Source organism: Arvicanthis niloticus, chromosome 27 (genome assembly GCF_011762505.2).
Source record: "Arvicanthis niloticus isolate mArvNil1 chromosome 27, mArvNil1.pat.X, whole genome shotgun sequence".
Lineage (NCBI taxonomy): Eukaryota > Metazoa > Chordata > Mammalia > Rodentia > Muridae > Arvicanthis > Arvicanthis niloticus.
Genome location: NC_133435.1, coordinates 19541492 through 19563999, shown reverse-complemented (window position 1 = coordinate 19563999; position 22508 = coordinate 19541492). Strand labels below are relative to the sequence as shown.

Genomic DNA, 22508 nt, shown 5'->3' with positions numbered 1-22508 from the left:
AGCATCATTTCCTTTTAAAAGCAGGGTCCCAGGTATCCTGGGCTCCAATCACTACACAGCTGAGTGTGACCTTGAACTGCCCCTGCCTCTAGCTGCAGCCAGTTTTGAGGAGTGCTGGGATCAGTAGCTTAAGCCTGTCAGGCTGGCACACTACCAACTGAGCTACATGCCCAGCTCATCTGAAGTAATCTCCAAAGACCGTGCCTTAGCAGCTACTTAACCATCTATTCATTTTCAACATGAAGGCCCACCCCCGGGGGGGGGGGAAGAGAGAGAGAGAGAGAGAGACTGAGACTTTATCAAGTCATTGATTTTCCTTTTATTTAAAGGAGACACTGAACATGAGATTTGGTCCATTTATTATTTCCATCTATCCATCCGCACCTGTGTTTTCCTGTACCCAGTAAGAGCCCACATGTGCTTTTACTCCAGGCTTCCTTGGGCTGATATCTCAGGAAACAGTGCTGGTCCGTGGGATGAGATGTTTCAGAGCACATGACACTAAACTCAGTCCTTCATTTCACCTCGAGAGCTTAAAGTTTCTAATATGGGATAGAACAGGAAGTGTGAATTAGACCAACTGAAAGTCCAGTTACAGATATTGTAAATAAAAGCTGATAGTACAAGTTCTGAAAACCTGCTGATGAGCTTCAGAATCTAGGGAAATCATGATCAAACTGATGGTGCCCCACCCCGTTTACATAGGAGCAACTTCCTTAGGGCTGTTTGGGTCTATGACATGAAACTGGCTTTCATGACAATGGTCACAGCTTCAAGAGAAGACAGTGAAGAAACAAGATAAAAAGAAAACATTAAAAACATCAAAGTTTTGATTAATATTAGATGAAATCAACTTGAATCCAGTCAATCAGCTTTCAGGAAAACCAGGCAGTCTGCATCATTTGTCTTTGTAGCCAATAACTGCATCGAACTTAATATTGATCCTGTGTTTCAAAACTTTCAGAAACCTCTCAGGAAAGATCCTAGAAGAGACAGGTAAATATAATAAGGAAAGTGACACTAAGTACATTTGTAAAGCATATTAATTTAAAATGCTTAAAATGTGACCTCTGATATATTATGTCGGATTCACTATAGACATGAGTATGAGACTCAACTTGGACCTAATTTTTTTCCACTTAAGTTTACTTTCTTTTTAAATGAGGAACAAGGGGTTTAACTTCCTCTAGGGTAGGACCAGTATCTTTTAAATATACAAATATCTTTTTAGGTCCCAAATGCCTTTTAAGTATACACATATATGCATTTATTTATTTTTGAAATAAATATAACTCTATTCTTTTTTCTCAAAAGATCTCAGAGTGGAGGTATACAAAACTGAATAGTTGACACCCTAGATGGGTTTTAAAAAAACAAAAAAAGAAAAAACAACAACCTAAAGCTTGGAAGAAAGTAAAATTTAGAGCTAATATGCTGCTTTATAATTCAGAACATCATTGGATATTCCACTAAAGCCCAGAGAAGGGGAGCCATTTAAGGAAAATAAACCTCATAAGGTTTTGAGCATAGTATTGAACAAATTAATTGACCTTTGCACTTAAATTTCTCACATGCATATGAAAAAATTCACATCCAACTGTTCTTGTGAACAATCTCCACGTTAGTACAGAAAGGTTAGGAACAGTGGTGAGCTTGAACCTGTCTCATCTTTCTCTCCCTGTGTACTAATGTTTAAAAGCCTTTTATAATCCTGTGAGAGAAAGTACACAGAATGCTAAGTCAGCGTGGTGGCGCACAGTGATCTAGAAAGTCAGCGTGGTGACGCACAGTGATCTAGAAAGCGTGGTGACGCACAGTGATCTCCTAGATCACATTCGAAGCGGGTTTGGAAACTGCTCACCATTTATAACAGTAACTGTGACAGACAGTGGCCATGGCCCCCAGGGAGTGCCCCAGGGAGCCCTTCAGATTTTTTAATAAAAGATTTCTTTTTTTCTTTTATGATGAGTGTTTTGTATGTGTTTAAGTTCATTGTGTGTGTGCCCGGTGTCCTCTGAGTCCAGAAGAAGATGCCAGATCCCCTGGAACTGGAGTTATGGACATTTGTGAGTCTCCATGTTGGGAACTGAGCTGGGTCCCCTGTAAGAGCAGCAAGTGCTCTTAACCACTGAGCAATTTCTCCAGCCTTTCTCTTAAGCTTTTGTACCTAAACCCTAGGGTGTGTCCAACTGGCTTTAAGAAGAGGGTGATAAAATGCTTGTTATAACTTAAATCTCTTAAGTTTTATTTTAATTTTTAACTCAGTAATTCTTAAAATATGATTTTTTTTGAATGGCTGTTGGTAGCAGTTACCTGTTAAAATACAAATTTGAGTACAGATTCAAATGTCCTGTATTAAAATCTAAGAATCTAACGTTGGTCTCTTTCCAAATTTTATTGTTCAGGGATTCTACTATCAAAATGCTTTTAAAAAACATTCTTGTTAATGGATAAGGTACATACATTTCTTTTAAAACAAAACCAACAAATCTTAAAAACATGTAAAAATGTTTCAGTAGCTATTCTAGTCTTCCTTAATGATCAGCACCCTCGGTTTTAAAACCTGATAGAATATCTCAGCCTATTATTTTTTGTTGGCTTACTCCCATATAACTGCATTTTATCAACAAATGTTAAGTCTAAAACGAACATGTTGACTTCTAGTGCAGACAAACCCGCTGTCACTTACCTTTCCAATACTGTCAGAACCGCTATAGAACTCGGAACAAAAATCATTTTCTGCTCAGTGAGGATCCCGTGCATGAGATGTTCTACCACCTCCTCAGGTTCCAGGGTGGGTCCTAAACTGAAACAGAGGCAGGCTTCAGAAACCAGATATCTTACTGAAGCAGACCTTCCATGTTGAACGCATGGAATTACTGTGCGACACTGCCTAAGGTCAGACGACTTCTGAATAAAGTGCAGTAACTCTCAAGCCTTGTGGTTTAAAAGGCTGAAATAAAGGACTTCAGAAAAAGTTCAATCTCTTCCAAAGTTCTCATGTTGGTGGGAGATGCAATTGAAAGGTACCCTTTCCCTTAGGCCGCCAGCCTATCAGACTGAGCAAGCCTGGAACACACTGCTTACCACTAGAGACCGAATAACAAAGGACCTGGGAAGCTGCCTGTGTTGGAGACCCGAAGTCTGCCATAGGGGTTGAGTTGAATAGACTGCCTGCTGAGCTCGCTCCACACACTTCAGGCCCGTGATTAAGGATGCACACCCCTCACCCATACTGCTGAGCTGAAGTGCCGAGGAAGACTCTTCTTGTGGGGGTTGGGTCTTCCCCTTTTTATTTGATGGTCTTACATTAAACTATAAGCCTTGATCAGAGAACTTTGTCTTGACTTCATCTCTTCCTGCCATTGTTTCCCTGTTCTCAGCTTCTCTTACAGGTGAACCCCGTTCAGCTGTTGCTGCAGGTGGCAACACGCAATCATATTTTTAAAATGGTCACAGTGGCTTTTGCACAAACATAGTGTAGAGTGAAAAATTATAAAGGCCATTTTATGAAATATGTGTAAATTTTTCGCCTTAGACCTTGGGCAGAAAAGCACCTGCCAGCAGGTTTGGGCCCATCTAATTAGTTACAGAGGAGGGGGAGTTACAAGACAAAGGCCTGTTAAGAACATCCCAGAAACTGACTGGCCAAGGGAGGAACTACACCCTGCCCCCATGGTACGGCCTACTAGTTTTCAAAAAAATTAAAACAACCAATCCTGTGCACCCGCTTTTTCCCCACCCCGCCCATATATAAGCGCTAGACCCCTGAGCCACGAGGTCAGTCCCTCTATCCCCTATGTGAACTATGGGGATATGGGCTGGCCCAGAGCTCTGATATAATAAACCACCTCATGTACTTTACAGCAAGCCGGTCTCTTGTTGGGAGCCGACTTTAGTAGAAAGTGGCTAGATCAACTTTGCAGCCATCTGGAACCATATACCCTGATGAAAGACTTGGTTGTCAAAAGCCTATAACAGCTGAAGCACACTCTGATAAATATCTTGTTTATCCCACATAGCTTGTTTTGCTGTTTAGTGACCTCATCTGTATGGTGCACGTGGTAAAGTGTTTTCACCTGTGTTCTCCTGCTTGTGTATATAAATACCTCAGCATTCCCTTCAATAGAAGAGACTCAATAAAAGAGAGACTTGAGAAAATAGAAGAGACTGAATCACACCCTGTCTTGTCTCCATTCTTTGCGTCTCTTGCCCCAAGAGCCACACTCTCTCTTGACCAGAGCACTTAGCCCCAAAAGCGTTGAGGCAAAGCATTGAGGCCAAGTGTGGGCCTCAACATTAGTGGTGCCTGAACAGGGACTCCAGTAAGCGGGATACAGTGGAAGACACCCTGCGCTGGAGAACCAGTCGACTGACGGAGCTGGCTGAATTCGGAAGTGAAACAAAGGTGATTGCATAGTAACAAAAATGGGGCAAGAAATAAGTAAATAGAAACAGATGAAAAAGGATTTAAAGATGCAAGGAGTAAATTGCAGGCTGCTCTGAGTCAAGAGAGCCAAACAGATAAATAGATAAAGGTTATAGTAACAAAAACGGGGCAAGAAAAAAATAAGCAGAAACAGATGAAAAAGGCTTTAAAGACGCGAGGAATAAATAGAAGGCTGCTCTAGACAGAGAGCTAAGCAGAATGATAATGTTAATTGATTTAACTTTCAAAATGGGTGTGATTCTGAGTTATATAGTTATATTTTTCTGGATAAAAACTCAATGTAAAGGTTTTTCTGGTTACTGGCTTAAGGAAAGGCTAATTTGGAAAAAAAGGTTTTTCTATGAGTTTTCTGATGAGGTCATTAAGGTAGTAGTTATATCTTCCAGAATTATATGGATCAGACATGACAGAGGTAGGCCTCCAGACTAGATTTCAGAGAATCAAAATAATTATCTTGTTACTAAAATTTGTTTTGAGATTTGTATATTGCAGAATACACAGCTTTGGAGAATGAATCTTATCACCTGCATGTTCACTGATGCCCTGGACTTCCAGCTGGATGCAGTTAACACAGACGTCAGATGCTTATCAATTTACCCTTCCCCTCATCCCTCTTCTAATATCTCAACGCCCATGTTCAGCTTGAAGAAATTAATGAGGAGTCGGCGCCTCAATTCCCTGGACTTGGGGACTGAGGTGGTTAATATTAGGCTTTCTTAATCTGTATAATTGTTACTAAGCTGATGCAAAATTCAAGGATTTCATTGGTATAAATTTGTGGGTACAAGGCTTAGACCTTTTACTTCCCCAACAGGGGAAGTTGTGTGTTGCCTTAAAGAGTGTTGCTTTTATATCAACAGTTTAGATATTAAGTCTTTTGTCTCTTGGGTTCATGCTGTTCAACAAACTGATGGCTTTGGTACGGCAACAGATAACAAATGAAACCCATACAGGTCCGCTATTACAGGCTGGAAGTAGGGGACTCTGAAACCTCTGTCATCAAGACTGATGAGGATTAACCCCTAACTTGCGTGCTAAGCCGGTTAGCCAAGGACGGGTAAGAGAGCATATCGAGACCCTTGCCCCTAAAATAAGGGAGGCCTCACCATCTTAAGTGAGGCTGGGGTCCTTTGTTCCAACCTAGGACAGGCACGGTTTCCGTAAGTTTTTCCAGCCTTCCCTTTTGAAAAAAAACTTAAAAAGGGGGACCTGTTGGGAGCCGACTTTAGTAGAAAGTGGCTAGATCAACTTTGCAGCCATCTGGAACCATATACCCTGATGAAAGACTTGGTTGTCAAAAGCCTATAACAGCTGAAACACACTCTGATAAATATCTTGTTTATCCCACATAGCTTGTTTTGCTGTTTAGTGACCCCAGCTGTATGGTGCACGTGGTAAAATGTTTTCACCTGTGTTCTCCTGCTTGTGTATATAAATACCTCAGCATTCCCTTCAATAGAAGAGACTCAATAAAAGAGAGACTCAATAAGGGAGACTTGAGAAAATAGAAGAGACTGAATCACACCCTGTCTTGTCTCCATTCTTCTCATCTCCTGCCCCAAGAGCCCCACACTCTCTCTTGACCAGAGCACTAAGCCCCCAAAGCGTTGAGGCAAAAGTGTTGAGGCAGAATGTGGGCCTCAACACTTTACAGCAAGCCGGTCTCTCATGTGTCCTTTTGGGTGCGTGCTATCCTGTGACTTAAGTGGACCTCCCTTCTGGGGAGTCCCGGACCTTTCAATAGTACTGATGTATTTTGCATCATGGTACTGATGTATATTTCATCAGTACTATGAGCCAATTATTCAGGGTCAGGAAGGAGGGAATTATGAACAAGGAGGAAGACTGAGAAGGATTTCCAGGCCAAAGAATTGGGTTTGATTGACTTATCACTTAAGCAATTCAATCACTGGGTGGGGAACACAAATTCAACTTCGTACGACCAAAACTTGGGTTTTATCTTTGTTGTTTCTTAACCTATGGGCACAAGGCAGCATGTTGTGGCTCTCCAAAGGACAGACTTTCCTGTTTTGCAGGGTTTGGTGGTTTCCACAGCACTAATGCTCCCTCCCGTGGCAGGTTTCAGCTCTCAGGGCATCACTTGGCGAATACGGACGAGCACCAACACTCCTGGACTGTTTGCTGTTAGCACTTTGTACAGCTCCGATGTGTGACATGATATCTGCTTATGGACCAGCTGAGATAAAATAATCTCTCTCTCCCTCCCTCCCTCCCTCCCTCCTTCCCTCCCTCCCTCCCTCCCTCCTTCCCTCCTTCCTTCTCACACACACACACACACAAAACTTGTAAGTATCTAGAGTAAAAAATAGAGCTATATTTGAGTAAAAGAGTTGGCTATGAAAACCTAAGCGTTATCACTTACACCTAGTCTAACAACTTAGACTAGGCTGCGTTGTTTATAAATACTAATTGGACAAAAGGGGATAAATTATTTCCAGAAGACTTTTAATTAAAAACAGCTTGTTCTTGAAACACCAGGGTCTCTATGGTGGTGGTGGTGGGGGGTGTCCCTGTGACCACCAGGGCGGGCAGAGTGTTGATCAGTATAAGGCAAAGAAGGAAGTTTGGTTCAATATGACTTAGTCAGTGTTGGTTCAAACTTTTACAGTCTGACCCGAAGCAGTTTATTGTAAACATATTTAAGCACAGTGCAATTTGGAGGAGTTTCCTGGTGTAATACAATGCCTGTCCACAAGGAGGCACAATTACATCAAAGCTCAAGTTAGAGTACATGTCTTCTTCCAAGAAGATGGATTCTAGGGATAGGCTACTGTATGGGCTTATGGGCCTAGGGAAGGATCAGATGTGGTCTCAGTCATAAAGATATTATAGAGGTCATTTGGGCTATGGTTCTGGTTGGGGTCCCTGGGGGAACTCTTGGCCCTACAGATGACACAGATCACCAGTTTATGTATTATTCATCTCTATTTCCAGCCTTCTGAATGGAAATGTTGGTTTAACATCTTTTTCTTTGAAATCTCTTCCTCAAGTGCTGGGATTACAGTCATGTATCTCTACTCCTGGTTTTATATGGTGCCAGGGATCAGGGCTCATGCATGTTAGGAAAGTCCTCTACAAACTCAGTCACATCCTTGGCCCCTGAATACTGACATCATACTTTTGTCTTTTGTCTCCAAGTTGAGAAAAAGTAAACCTTTTGATATGTAATAAACAATTGAAAAATAATTTTGTGTCTGACTGTGTACCCCAGGCTGGCCCAGAGCTCTCTACATAATCCCATCTGAACTGGAAATCCTAGCTACCATGCCCAGCTTCTTCTTTTTTAATGTGGAAAAGAGAACTGACAGAAACCTTTTTAAAATTCTTCCAAGAACAGATGACAAGGAAGCTTCCTGTTTTGTTTTGTGTTGGGTCTCAGTATTTAGGTCCAAGATGGTCTTTAATTTGTGATGATGAGTGAGCTTAATGTGCACTAAAATTAGAGGCACGAGGCACCGCACCTGGCTGACCAGCTGCTGCCTTGAAGTGTTAACCTAGCTATGTGCTGGAAAACTCGAAGCCAACCAATCACAGGCACGAATCTCCAAAACTGTGGACAAAAATAAATGTTTTCTCTGTGTACACTGATTATCACCAGTGTTCTTTCAGAGTGACAGAAATATGAGCAGATGCAGAGTTGTTATAGGAATTAGGAGCAGAAGAAACTGGAAGACAGGGGTAGGCAGGAGGGTTAGAAGTTCATGTCATCTTCGCTTCATAGAGAGCTTGAGTCCAGCTTTGACTGTATGAAATGAGAGGGAGAAGGAGAAAGAAAGGGGGAGGGAGGGAAGGAGGAAGGGAGTAAAAGAGAGAAAGAGAGAGACACAGAAAGAAAAAGACAGAGACACAGAAAGAAAAAGACAGAGACACACACACACACACAGAGAGACAGACAGACAGACAGAGACAGATTATCAAACCGTGGCTGGAGGATCAAAGCCAGCATGCAGGATCAGACCAGAGAATAGAGGCAAATATAAAGCCCCTGGGCCGCTTTTGGCATTTAGCAGGTGAATGTTTAAAAATAACTCTATCACTATCGAAGTTTATTTAATAAAAATAATTCTTAGTTCTCAAGAACTTAATTAGGATGCATGACAATACTTAATCTCCATAAATCCAGGCTACAGGGAATGCTTGCCTTTTTGGAAAGCCTGTTTCTTTACATTGTGTTACATGTATGAACACAAGTGATAAACGACACATGTGTGCCCTTAAGAGTGGATTCAAACACCAACACTAATCCGGGACACAACATTTCAAATTTTGCCACTTAGAAGCCGTTCCACTTTCTTCAGCGAGAAATTTGGCTCTGTGTAACTGGGTCTAAGATTCTGTTCTGCTCCTCATGGAGACTAACTCTAAGCCTCAGATGTCCCGTCTACCAGACAACTAGACAGCATCCGCCCCAGCGCTCTAGCTGTAAGAAGAAGACTGTTTGGTGCTCAGTTGGGGTACGTGCTGCTGGCCTTTTAATTATTTCTCCTATGGATATAGTTGTACCAGCAGAGGGCACTGTTGCCTTGTCCAGCCATGTCCTGGGGCAAGGTTAAAACAGCAATAGCTTTAAAATGGTTTTAACAACTGAAAGATAACCTGGTTGTTGTTGTTGTTATTATTATTTAAAAAAAAAAACAGAATGCCAGTATGTTATTTCAGAATCTAAATCCTGAGATAGAGAGGAAGCGTCGAGGGGTGTTTGGCATGCCTGCTCTTGGGTTTAATGAGCAAAGCTGCTCCCCCAAGCCCAGACTTTCTTCAGGGTCAAGTTAGGGCTTTCGAGTTAATACAGGAGTAAAGAACCAGCTTTCTGAACAGATTGTCTTGCTTTCTGGCTTGTGTGCTTCTTTTGTTGTTGTTGGAGACAGGTCTTTGTTGCCTATGCTGGTATGAATTTTAGCCTTCAGAGAGGGTGATGCTAAGAAGACCTAGGTTTAGTCTTTTCTTTTCTAACAAAGTTATAGCTTAACATAGATTCTTTTAGGGTGAGGTCTCACGACACTAAAAAGTTCTGCACAGAAAAGTTACCAACCAAGTAAAGACAGATGATGGCTGCGGAATGGGGAGGAATCCTATCTTGCTGTACATCTGACAGAAGATTCATGTGCAGAGTGTACAAAGAACTAAAAAAAACTAAATTTCAAGATACCAAACCCATGCAATAAATGGGGTAAAGAAGGGAATTTCTCAAAAGATAGAAATCAAATGGCCAACAAACATGAAAAAAAATGCTTCGTTTCAGCAGCCACCAGAGAGACGCACACACATGACACTGATGTTGTGCCTCTCCCAGTCGGATTGCCTGAGTTTGAAAAGCAACTCAGAGCTCAGGTGAGGACATGCCCATCATTCAGAACACAAATTCAAGCCCTGCCGCCTTTCCTCACACAGGCGCTGGTGAGAATGTAAACAAGAGGGCAATTGGCATGGTGATCTACCATAAGGCCCAGCTAGACCATTCCTCGGATGACACATCATAGACAGCAACGATTACTGCAGCTCTACTCACTGGAACTAAGTGGTGGAACCAACCCAGGCGTCCAGCAATGGAAGACGGGTAACGAAAGTGTGGTATACACACACTGAAATTTTCTCAGCCGTAAAGACCAAGTTCCGATGTTTACAGGAAAACGGACACAGCTGGAGATAATCGTGTGAATTGAGGTGGTCTCAGAAAGACAAATATGCTCTCATTCATCTGTGATTCCCAGGATGCAGATAAATACATAAAATGGTGTATGTGCATAAGACACAAAAGTACAAGCAAAGCCAGGGAGATGGCGCGAGCAGTGAAGGGCTTGCTGTGCAGATATGGTGATGTGAGTTCCATCCCTGGCACCCAGGAAAACTGTAAAAAACCAGGAGGAGACAGAGACAGACAGAGACACACACAGAAACACAGAGACACGGAGATAGACAGAGAGACAGAGACTGAAGTCAAAAACACAGAGACAGAGAGACAGAAACAGAAAATGTAAAGTGTCTGCTACAAATTCAAGTAGTAACAATGAATACATTATTCTTGTGTATTTTTTTAACATCCTATAGAAATGTGTCTATATTTATTACCAACATCACAAATTCTCTCAGTGTGAGGTAGACATCAGAGCTGTAGTTTTAGGAAACCTATTTGATTTGACTCAATGCTATTTATTTTTATCAACCGTTTCCCTGTAAATATATAACTTCAAGGTTCTTAGCATCGCACACAATTTTCTTAGCAACCAAAAGACAGGAAAGTTCTTTGATTTTCTGTGCTGGATGCCAGTGAGCAACTTCTATTGACTGACAATCAATGCAAGGTTTCCTTATTAACTTCTAACTACATTGTAAATCACCATTTCTAACTTTGTAACAATCTGCTATTACAGTGTAAACTGTAGAAGTGTATAAATCTCTGTAAAATGTTACTAGCTCACTACTACTTGCATATTGCTTTGTAAAAACTTAGTGGTTTCAAAATGATTCATTAAAGAAATAAAACAGAAGTTTCTAGGTTAAAAATAAAAAAAGGAAGAACATGCCCTTATTTAACATATCATGTACAATGACTATACACCAATGGAAAAACTAAAGAGAAAAATCTTATACTACAGACGGACTTAGGATGGTTCATGGCTTAAGTCATGATATTTTTATCTTTACAATAGCTATACATTCTGTACACACTGTATTTCAAATGTTAAGATTGGTCTTAACTGATATGAGTAGATTAAATGTGGCACGAGAGAAATCTTTCTAATACTTCATGGAACCTAAAGGCCATGGGGTGGGGGGCACTTGGGAAAACTATATGCAGCCAATGGGGCATGTAAAGGGGGTCTCAGATACAGGAAGGGCTATTAGATATTCACTTTAAAATTCTGAAGCTCCCTAGACAGGTAAGCAGATACCATGAGACAGACAAGCCCCCAAGCAGTTGTGTGAGCTAGTGATTACTATACAAAGACTCTCCACCTATGGAGTTGGCAATGATTAAAAGGTAAAGCAGCGAGGAGCTGATGAAGTCGTAAGATGCCCCCTGCCCTGTGGTAAACTGTAAGCTGGCGCCTGGCTTCTGGATCGGCAGTGTGGAGGGGCAGCCATACCGCATCACCGGAATCACCAACGTGGCTTTTGACCAGGGATCCAAGCGCCTCCCTCACCACTACCCTACCTCAACCAAGCAATGTAAGTCATCTCTGGGGTTCAGGAGCCCAGCATTTGTCCCAAGAACTCCAAGAGACAAGAATGTGTGCGTGAGTCTGAAATCCAGCTGGTCCAGGGTTGAAGAAACAAAGGAAAGATTAACCAGTTCCCAGGCGCCATTCAGGCCCGCATGTACAGCCGCGACTTCCGGTCTTTCTCTCTTTTTTTCCCCACAAGCATCACAAACTGAACGCAAGGTGAACAGCATCAGGTATCAGGTGTTTCAGGGATTAATCTGTTTAGGAAGTCCACCAAGCGAAATCCCCAGCAAGCACCCGCGCCCGCTGCAGTAGCGCTCCCAGCTTACCCTGGTCCTCCCCGCCCCAGCTTACTTGGTGCTTGGGTTCTTGATGAAGCCGGTGTTGATGAAGTTAGGGCAGAGGCATGATGTTCGCACTCCTGTCCGTCCCAAGGCAGCCAGTTCATCAGTCAAGGCTCTGTGGAAGCCGACAGCAGCAAACTTGCTGGAACTGAGAGGAAGGAGTTCACAAGAGAATTCAAGAATAGTAGAGCGCTGCTGTTAGGTGAGCCCCTCCAAGCAGCAGCAGGGGCGCCCCAATCACACAGGCCTGGTGTAGATCTAGTGGGTCAGAGCTTAATTCCTAAGCACGCAAAAGCCTTGGGCACGTGGCACAAACATTTCCTATCTGTTGCGTCCCTAGCCAGGTGGATTTCAGCGCACTGAAGACAAGACAAGAAACCTGTGGAGTGTTTGCTTTGATTGTTGCTGTTTCCAGAAAATCCGTTGTCACTGTAATTTGCTATTTATTCTAAAATGGTCGTGGAATTCAGGGGGAAGTTCTTCTGTACACATCCATTCTTCTTTAAGTCATAGCTTAGTTCCTCAGAGCCCTTTCTGACCACTCCCCCCGCCCCATATATAATACTCTTAAGTTTTCTCGGACACACATTTCAGATTTGTAATGCATGCGTGTGCCTGTGTGTGGTGGGGGTGTGGTGTATATGTATTTGGGTAAAGGCAAGATTCTAGGATTGGTGTTTTCCATTAATGTACGTCACTTTATTTTTGGAGCAGGGTCTCTCACTGAACCTGAAGCTTGCCCACTGGCTACACTGCCTGGCCTGCAAGCCGCAGGGATGCTTCTTTCTCTGCCACTAGAATGCTGAATGATAGGCATGTGTTGCTGTGTTTGGGAGGATTTGAACTCAGTTCCTATGTTTGTGTAGCCAGCCCAGCACTTTACTGACTCATCCATCCCAAGCTCTTGGTTTACACTTTTACTATAATCTCCATGACTATCCTGGTCACAAATGAGTCTCCAGGGTCTTGCCGCTTAATAGGCACTCAGAAAATATTTGTCATAAATGAATCAGTGCAAAACTTTTTTTTGTTTGTTTTGTTTTTTGTTTTTCGAGACAAGGTTTCTCTGTGTAGCTTTGGCTGTCCTAGGACTCACTCTGTAGACCAGGCTGGCCTCAAACTCAGAAATTTGCCTGCCTCTGCCTCCCAAGTGCTGGGATTAAAGGTGAGTGTCACCACTGCCCCGGCGTGCAAAACAGTTCTTACAAAAGCATCTTCACTTGGAAGTATTCTGAAACTACTCTAAATGGACTTTATTTTTTGAGGTAGCTAAATTTAAAAAGAGCTTTATTGAAATATTAAGTCACATAGCACTTAATCCACTCACTCAAGGTATATAATTTAGTCATTTGTTGGTATCTTACATTACTAATTTTAAAAAAAATCACAAGATACATGTAACATAAAATCTGTCACTTGAGTGTATAGTCCAGTGATATTAATTACCAGATAGTTTTATGCTTCTATCTTTATGAATTGGAAATTAGATAAAGTATCTATACATCCTTGCCAATTAGTTGCCCTCTGAAAAACAGAAAGTTGTAGAAAGTTTTGTTTTGTTTTATATAAATATGTTTGTTCGAGACAGGGTTTCTCTGTGTAGCCTGGCTGTCTGGAACTCACTCTGTAGAGCAGAGATCTTCCTGCTTCTGCCTCCCGAGTGCCTGGATTAAAGGTATGTGCCCCGCCCTGCTCTTTTTCATTTTTTTTTAAGCTTAGAAATATATTGAAGATGTAAATGAAATATTGTTGGTTTCAATAATAAGGTAGAGAGCTTCTGTATACTGAAAAACGTCACAAATGAAAAATTAATTGATGTAGGGCAGAATGTGCCCAAGGTTAATTAGATGTTTTACTTTTATTTAAATCTCACAACAACTCCATGATATAGGCATTTTTATTATGAGTGTTGTTCCTGAAACAGGAACCAGGGCTTAAGACGCAAAGTAAAGTTTGGTAGAACCAAACTTTAACAGGAGCAATACTGGCTGGAGAGGTGGCTCAGTGGTTAAGAACACTTGCTGTTCTTGTAGAGGACTGGGGTTCAGTTCTCAGCACCCACCTGGCTGTTCACAATTGTCTGTAACTCCAGTTGCAAGGGATCTAAAAGCCCTCTTCTGGTCCCCACAGGTACCAGGCACACAGGTGACACACTTACATACAGGGAGGTAAATACTCATACACAGGAAATAAAAACAAAATACCTTTAAAAATTCTTAAAAAGTCTTAATCAACCAATAGCTGCCCTGACTTGAGACCTATCTCATATGAGATACTCTGTTATGCTTGCATATAGGAGTCTAGCATAACTATCTCCTGAGATGCTTCATCCAGCAGCTGATAGAAACAGGTACAGAGACCCACAGCCAAACGTCAGGTGGAACTTGGGGAGTCTTGTGGAAGAGTGGGGGGTAGGATTGAGTGAGCCAGAGCGACAAGAGTACCTATAGCCTCAACCAACCAGGGCCCATGGGGGCTCACAGAGACTGAACCACCAACCAAGGAGCATGCAGGGGCTGGACCTAGGCTCCCTACACAACTATAGCAGATGTGCAGGTTGGTCTTCATGTGGGGCCCCTAACAATTGAAGCGGGAGGTGGAAGGTGGAGGTGGGGGTCTGTCTCTGACTCCTTTGCCTGCCATTGGATCCTCTTCCCCTACCTGGACTGCCTGATTAGACCTCAGCGGAAGAGACCTAGTCCTGCTGGGACTGGATGCCCCAGGGTGAGGTGGTACTTGGGTGGGGGGTCTTTCCCTTTTCTGAGAAGGGGAGGTAGCAGTAGGGAAAGGAATTTGTAAGGGTGGGACTGGGGGGGGGGAGCTGTGATTGGGATGTAAAGTAAATGAAAAAAGCTATTGAAAAAAAAAAAAAAAAGCTACAAAAAATGTAATCAATACACCAGACCAGAATGTTCTACAATCGAAAGGTGATAGGCTCCTGACCAGAGTAGTAAGTAAGGGACAGGCTGCAGAAAATCCATAGCACCTTAATAAGTATAAAGATTAAAGTATGGCAACTTGGGCCTGGGGCATCGTTTAGTGCAGGGTGCTGGCCTGACATGGCGAGGCACTGGGTTGGATCCTCAGTGCCACAAAGCAAAACAAAACACAAAAATAAGTGAAAAAAAAAAAAATGAAACCTTAAAGAACAAATAAAAGGTTTGCTCTAATAGAAAAAGTCTAAAAGGAAACTAGAAGAAAACCCACAAGATAAAATGCCAACAGACAGACATAAACACATGCTCATCCCTTAACATACACAGTAGCATTTTCCTCTAGTATGTAATGGTCAAGTAACATGAAAATTCCTAGTTTCTCAGTTTGTCTTTCAACCTACAGGCAGATTTCGTCATATAGAACCGAGGCTAGCAACCTTTTAAAGTCCGGTTCTGAGCGTTTTTGTTTTGTTTTGTTTTGTTTTAAGTGATAAAACAAAGCAAAAAACTAACTACAGCTTTCTGTTTTCCAAAGCACAGGTGACACTGGGCTTTTCTGGAAGGCAGTTTGACAAGAGAATGAAGTTCATTAAAGCTGAGTCAAATTCACCATGCCCTACTCTTTGATTGAGAGCCTTGTGCAAGTGTTTACCCCAAGAAACCATCAAGTGGGCTTTCAAAGATTAATGCTGGGGGAAAGCTCATGAAAGTAAACAGTTGAGGACATTTAAAGTGGCTGTGACAGGCAGCATTCAGACCCCTTTGCTCTGGTCACACCACAGTCATCAAGCAACCAGATCTATACAATGATTGGATCCAAGTTGGTCTAGATCCCAGTGGAGCCTAGAACTTGCTTGTGTGAAGCTGCTTTGGGGAAATGACGGTCTTTTTGAACTTGAAGTTGAAATTTAAAGAGGTCAGTTGAACGCTGGTGGCTAATCCTTACCAAGAGAGGGAAGAAGCCAGCCAGAGATTCATTCTGCACTCTTCCTGGGTCTGGAGGTTTGTATTCCTATTAACTGAGAGAGTTGTGTAAAAGTCTCAATAATCAAGTAAGTCACGGGAACTGAAAAAAATGCTGGCATATATTATTAATATGTACAGTTTAATAGTTTTAGATACAAAATACGAAATTATAATGCAGTTGGTTTTTCTAGGTTTTCTGTTTATTTATTTGTTTGTTTTAAAACAAAGTCTTACCATATCTTGAATGTTGGCTTTGAACTTGCAATGCAGCCCAGGCTGGTCTTGAACTTGTGATCTTCCTGCCTCAGTGTCACTATATATGATAACTATATGTTTCCTTTCTTCCTCTCTTTTACTTTCCCACTCTTTATCCCCCCCCCCCCCTTAAACTTAAGACCTTGTACATTCTAGGCAAACAAATACTCTATGACTCCGGCCCTTGTTTTTGAAAGTATCTCTCTATACAGCCCAGAATGGCCCTGAACTCACGCAGCCTGATTCCCTTCCTTGTAGCTCCCACGTCCTGAGATTGCAGGTGTGTACCACCACAGCAATGGCTCACTGCAGATTATTTCTTACATGTATGACTATGCTTAAAGTGTCCAAACGTTGTACCAAATGCTTAACATGGTAATTTGTGTTTGGTGAGATTATCAGTAATTTTTTTTTTTTTTTTTTTTTTTTACTAAATTCTACTTTCTGGTTTTTTTTAGGTGAATCAAAAAATGCAAAAACAGCTCAGAGTTTATAATTTCAAGTGTCTGAGGGAGGAAGGGCACAATTTCACGCATCAGGGATTAGCTCTGAGTCACCAATAATTCATCAGTATGACGTTAAGGAATGGTACTTCCCCTTGGAGTCTATCAGAACTGAGCCAAGATTTGGATTTTTTACTTCATGTTCCATCTGTCCTCCATCCCCTCCGTCTGTTCTATGAGTCTGTGCCTGTCTGAAGGCTGAGAACTGTCCTTGTTCCTATTTTCTGGTATATGACTGTGTGTGTCTGTGTCTAACAATGGACTTCGCTCTGTATTTATTGAACAGCACAGAAAGCACCCCATGGAGAAGGGAATGAGACTGTTACAGAAACTTGTACAGAAAACTTCAACAGTTTTACAAGGTATTAAGTCACTGGCTTCAACTGACCCAGATAACAAACATCATTGTTTATTAACCAGTATCCTTAAGTCGATGCTTTCAACCTTTATGGTAGGTTTTAGGATGTTGCTTTCCACGTCTGTATTGGTGGCTTTCAACAAATGACTCTGGGCCAAGGAAGTCATTGTGCATTCCTCTGGGTCAAGGGCATGGAAGAGTGAGCTGAGACTCCGCTGTGCATTAGCTTCCCTTGTACAAGTTGATTCCATGGGAATTCCAATGCAAGTAAGGTTGATTGTTACACTGTTCTGTTAAAGTCAGGTTAAACAGTTTGAGTGCACAGTACGACAGCAGTCTTAACTGACTGTAAGGGGTATGATTAACTCTGGCTTCGAGGTCCAGCAAAAGGTCCAGTCTCTTAGCGTGTAAGAGATATTTTCAGAATAGTGCACGGCCGTAGAGGAGGTTTGAACTTTAGGGTGAACCTAGATATGAATGTAGGAACCTAAGTTGAGTAGACCCCCCCCCCCCCAGTTACCCTTTGCAATGTCACCTCAATTCCTCATGATAGTCAGAATTGTTTCTTTTTAAAGCTTTTTAGAACAGCATTTCATTGTAAGCTAATGTTATGTGCACTTTTGCTAAGTATTTCTATGCTGACTATTTGTAACAAAAGAAGATTTCCAGCTAATTGTTCTCGTTTAAATATCAACTTTGAAGTAGGGGATGGGTAAGAAGCATGGTAGACCAGGGAGGCGTGAGGGGGAGAAACGGGAGACTGTTCTATGATCAAGACATAATATGTGAAATTCTCAAAGACTCAACAAAATATTATATTAAAAAATAAAGATAACTTAAAAAAAAAACCACTGAGCAAACATTCAAAATCATCTTAAGAAATAATCAAAAAAGGACCACTCTTCCCTGCTATGAATTCAGCCTGTCACTGTGTACTCTCAGTGTTAGTCACTAAATGGCTGCCCCCCCCCCCCCAGATGATCAGTTATGGGAGATTCCACTGTCTGACAGCTCAGGAAAGTGATAGGTGGGGACTTGGTTATAAAGAAAAGAATCAATAATTCTGTCTCCCCCTCCCTTCATCCCACAAAAAGCAATCAGAGAACATGGAGCCAGTGAGCGTATTCTGGAAGCTGGAAGGGGATGCTCTATTGTTCTGTGTGAGTGTCGGGAACTGGAAGGGAAACTCCAGCTGTGCCCTCCTGTTACTAAACATACACAGGATAGGAGGATCAGTGCTGAGTTCATTCATTATATGATTTACATTAGATACTGCTAAACTATTTATGTGCGAGAAAAATTAAACACAGAAATGCTGAGTAACTTACCTTAAGGTCTTAACAATAGCCACAAATGACATTATAAGTACATCTCACAAATACAGAGAGATTCTATGTACATAAAGATCAAATGTAGGCAAATTTAACCTGTGTTGTTACAAGCCAGTATGTGGTTACCTCTGAGTGGTAACTAAGTTACAAGTCAGTATGTGGTTACCTTTGAGTGGTAACTAAGGAAATCGTTAAGAGGGTTCCTGGGGTAATCTCTCTCTCTTTTTTATCAATCGATGCATTTACTTTGAAGTAATTGATTTTCATTGTTATAAATGTGTACTATTCTTTTAAAAAGCTTTACCATTAAAAGGAAGTGTCAAGGCCAGGATGCAGCTCAGTGCCAGGATGCAGCTCAGTGTAGAGTACCCACCAAGCATACCCAAGGCCCTGGGTGCAGTCCCCAGCACTGTGTAGACTAGGCACATTGACACACATGCAAGGCCAGGCCTTGGGAGGTAAAACCAAAGGGATCAGAAGTTTGAGATCATTCCTGGCTTGGCTACAGGAGACCCTGTTTCAAAAACAAAACAAAACAAAACAAAAAAAACAAAAACCAAGAAACAGAGAGGAATGGAATGGAGGGAGGGATGGAGAGAAGGAGGGATAGAGGAGGAAAGAGGGAGCGGGGCACAAAGAAAGAAGAAAAAGAAAGTACTGTGTTTGCTTAGAAGCATCTAGGCTCAGGTGCCTACTTGTCCACAACCCCTGAAGGGAAGGTTTTCTGCTGGGAGAAATCATGGTGTCTCTGTGGAAACTCTGGCACTGAGCAGACACTGAGCAAAGCTGAACCAATGAAGACAGTTGTGATAGGTAAGCTTACTGATGCAGCTGACAGCTGGGAACTACAATGGGCGTTCTGCATGGCCTGGACACCACAGAGCCGTAGCTCAGATGGAGGTGTACCCACTGCTCTGTGCTCACAGCTGTCTCAGACGACACCCTCTGTCGACTTCAAAAAGCCGTGACTCTTTATAAGCTATTTTACTGCCATCTTCATTGTGTGAAAACATTACTGTTGTGTTTCCTTAGGGCTAGAAGGCATGGGAATTTTTAAAAATTATTTATTATGTATACAGCATTCTACCTGTATGTATGCCTGCAGGACAGAAGAGGGCACCAGATCTCATTATAGATGGTTATGAGCCACCATGTGGTTTCTGGACTTCTGGAAGAACAGACAGTGTTCTTAACCTCTGAGCCATCTCTCTAGCTCCTGGGAAATATTTTAAGTGATTGTCCTACATGTAATTCCTCCGGAGACTTCTAGAATAGCCCTTGAAGTGAACTGAAAGAGGACTTAAGAGTTGATGATACTGTTAATCCCAAGACTTTGTGGAGCTCTTCCTATTTTGGCAACTTCAAGTATATGATTATGATGAAGATAATCCTCACTAGATAGGATAAGAAAAATTAAGTATCAAAACTCAGATCTAGTATATGTCTGTAAATGTAACTATAGATGTGTGCAAATGTGCAGACATGTATATAGGTAGATAGATAGTTTATTTTTATGTAAGATATCTGTGCACCTTGTATAAAAGTTTACAAAGACATAAATTAAACTAATGAGACATAAAAGCACATGGTTAAGTATCAGAGTCATTGAAGGAAAAGTACTCACGCACCAATAAGCCAGCAAGAAGGGAACAACGGTGTGCCCTGCTGCGGATGCCACGGTGACAATATGGCCGTGATTATTCTTCATCATCGTTGGGAGAAATGCCTTGGTGGTCTAGAAATAATTTTTATTAAAAAGAAACCATGTATTATTTCTGGTTCATAGCTCATGGAGAATACTTCAAAACAAAGCCATACTTTCCACACATTGTTCCTGACACAAATGAAAACCTCCAATGACCGAGACTAGCTTAAGACAAATGGACAGCGTGTCATATGGGAAAAACTGCAACACACACCAAAAGCGTTTTTAAATTGCTAACTACTTATTTCCCTAACCAGCTACCTCTTACCATTGATATCTTCAATCATTTTATATACTGAATAGAAACGATACACTAGCGTACAAGAAGATATATTGTATATTAAATATATTGTATATATTAAATATATTATATATTATTATATATATTAAATATATTGTATATTGTATATTAAATTACTAGACATTAATTTGATCATGATCTCAAAACACTGCGAAGAGCAATCTTCTAATGGCTATGAATTAATCTGTACATAAAACATTTATTGAGTCCCCACTGTGTGCTGGGGACATACAGAAACAAATGAGGTAGCACACTATATGTTACCAAACACAAACATAGGAACATAGGTATCAATGGCTGGGGAAAGCAGGGTAAAAGCAAGCTGCATTTCCAACAGCTCCAGTCCCTCCAAGCTCACACCTAAGAAAATACCAAGGGGTCTTTTATAAACTAGCTCTCTGGGAACTACATGGCATCTTCAGAAACATACAAAAAGGAATGTTTTGTAAATGTCCTTTTTTTTTTTTTCTAAGATTTATTTTAATGCATACACATACACTGTCACTGTCTTCAGACACACCAGAAAAGGGCATCGGATCCCATTATAGATGGTTGTGAGCCACCACATGGTTGCTGGGAATTGAACTCAGGACCTTTGGAAGAGCAGTCAGAGCTCTTAACCGCTGAGCCATCTCTCTAACCCCCACAACTAGTGTGCTTAAATGGTGAGTTCCATTATAAAGTCTGAAGCTTTTGAGGCCAGGAAATAATATGGGTCTGGATCTCAAGAGAATATGAAAGCATGCCCCACTCACCCTTGCTACACTATCATAGACAATGACTCAGGTGGTCTCTATTTCTTTTCTGTATTATCTGTATCATCAAAGAGAGGTGTGCAAATCTAGTTTAGAATCAAATCTAGTTTAGCATGGTGAGGCATGCTTGCAAACCCAGAACTCTGAAAGCAGAGGCAGGAGGGTCAGGAGTTCAAAGCCAGTTTCAGCTATATATTGAGTTTAAGGCCAGCCTGTGATACCTGAGATCTTGATGCCAAAAGTCAGAAGAACTGAAACACCCACAATAACTGAAACTTACAATTATTTATCTCATTATTAATTTTGGAAGTGCAATTGCTGGTAAACTGGAGTCATATCACTAGAAATGAACACTTAATTTTTGAGTCTTCAAAAAGAAATGTTTTATAAAAGGAATCACACTCACCCAAAAGTGTGCAAGCACATTGACTTCGAAAGTCTTTTCAATCTGAGGGTCCTGAGTAGCGAATAAATCTGCAGTGTAGACAACGCCAGCATTATTTACCAGAATGCTAACATCTCCAACTTCTTCCTTTACCTTAAACCATCAAAGAAGAAAACCATATCCATTAAGTGGTTTGGCTGTAGATTTGCATATTCTGATCATTAAAAGGGCACACGTTTTCTTTTCGAAGAATTATTTATTTTATGTATGTGAGCACACTGTAGCTGTTTTCAGACACACCAGAAGAGGACATTGGAAGCCATGTAGTTGCTGGGAATTGAACTCAGGTCCTCTGGAAGAGCAGTCAGTGCTCTTAATGGCTGAGCCATCTTTTCAGCCCCCCAAGAGGATAGATACATTTTTATCTAGTAGGCATGGGGGGGGGGAAGCAATTTTGTTACCTCTATGCCAACATGGTGTAAAAGACACTTTCTATCTTAGTGCTTATGCCCAAAGTGGCTCTGTTTAGAATTCTTTTATAATTTAGTCTCTTGACCTTACTCTCTTGACTATGGCTAAAGGGATATATGGATAAATAGCATTGATTTTTAAATGCTTCTTCAAAAGGTAAGCAGAAATGAGTTAAATGTATTAGCAGATTCTAGGGCAGGTACGAGGCATCACGGGACACTGACTATGCTATTAAGATGGTCACATCTTATGCTACCTTATTTCTATGATTACTTTGCTCACCACTCATTCTCCATGAGGTGGCAAAGGGCTTAGGAGTGTCGGGTAGGGGAGCTTTGGTCAGCCTTGAGTAGAGTTTTGACTATGCTCTCTGGACTTTAAATAAGTGATTAAAACAGTGTTAAGAATATAGCTTGTTGTATAACTGTGGAAACACTAAAACATGTAAATGAACTATCTGGAGCAAATGAGCTATTGTTATTATGTCATTGATCCACATCTAGTTATACCTATGTCCAAGGGATATGTTTGTAGATTCTTTTTTTGGCCTTATGAGGCATC

At 41.4% G+C, this 22508-nt stretch overlaps 1 protein-coding gene across 1 annotated transcript in view; it reads right to left on the bottom strand.

The window, feature by feature from the left end:
* Positions 1 to 295: 295 nt before the first annotated feature.
* The window catches only part of Hsd17b11 (hydroxysteroid 17-beta dehydrogenase 11), a 33573-nt gene continuing 11360 nt past the window's right edge, over positions 296 to 22508 (bottom strand). The window contains exons 3-7 of the mRNA XM_076926326.1: positions 21498 to 21629; positions 19959 to 20065; positions 11992 to 12129; positions 2690 to 2806; positions 296 to 983 (exon numbers count right to left, since the gene is read on the bottom strand). Coding sequence (XP_076782441.1) covers positions 899 to 983; positions 2690 to 2806; positions 11992 to 12129; positions 19959 to 20065; positions 21498 to 21629 — 579 coding nt within the window. The 3' untranslated portion in view covers positions 296 to 898. The remainder of the gene's footprint in view (positions 984 to 2689; positions 2807 to 11991; positions 12130 to 19958; positions 20066 to 21497; positions 21630 to 22508) is intronic.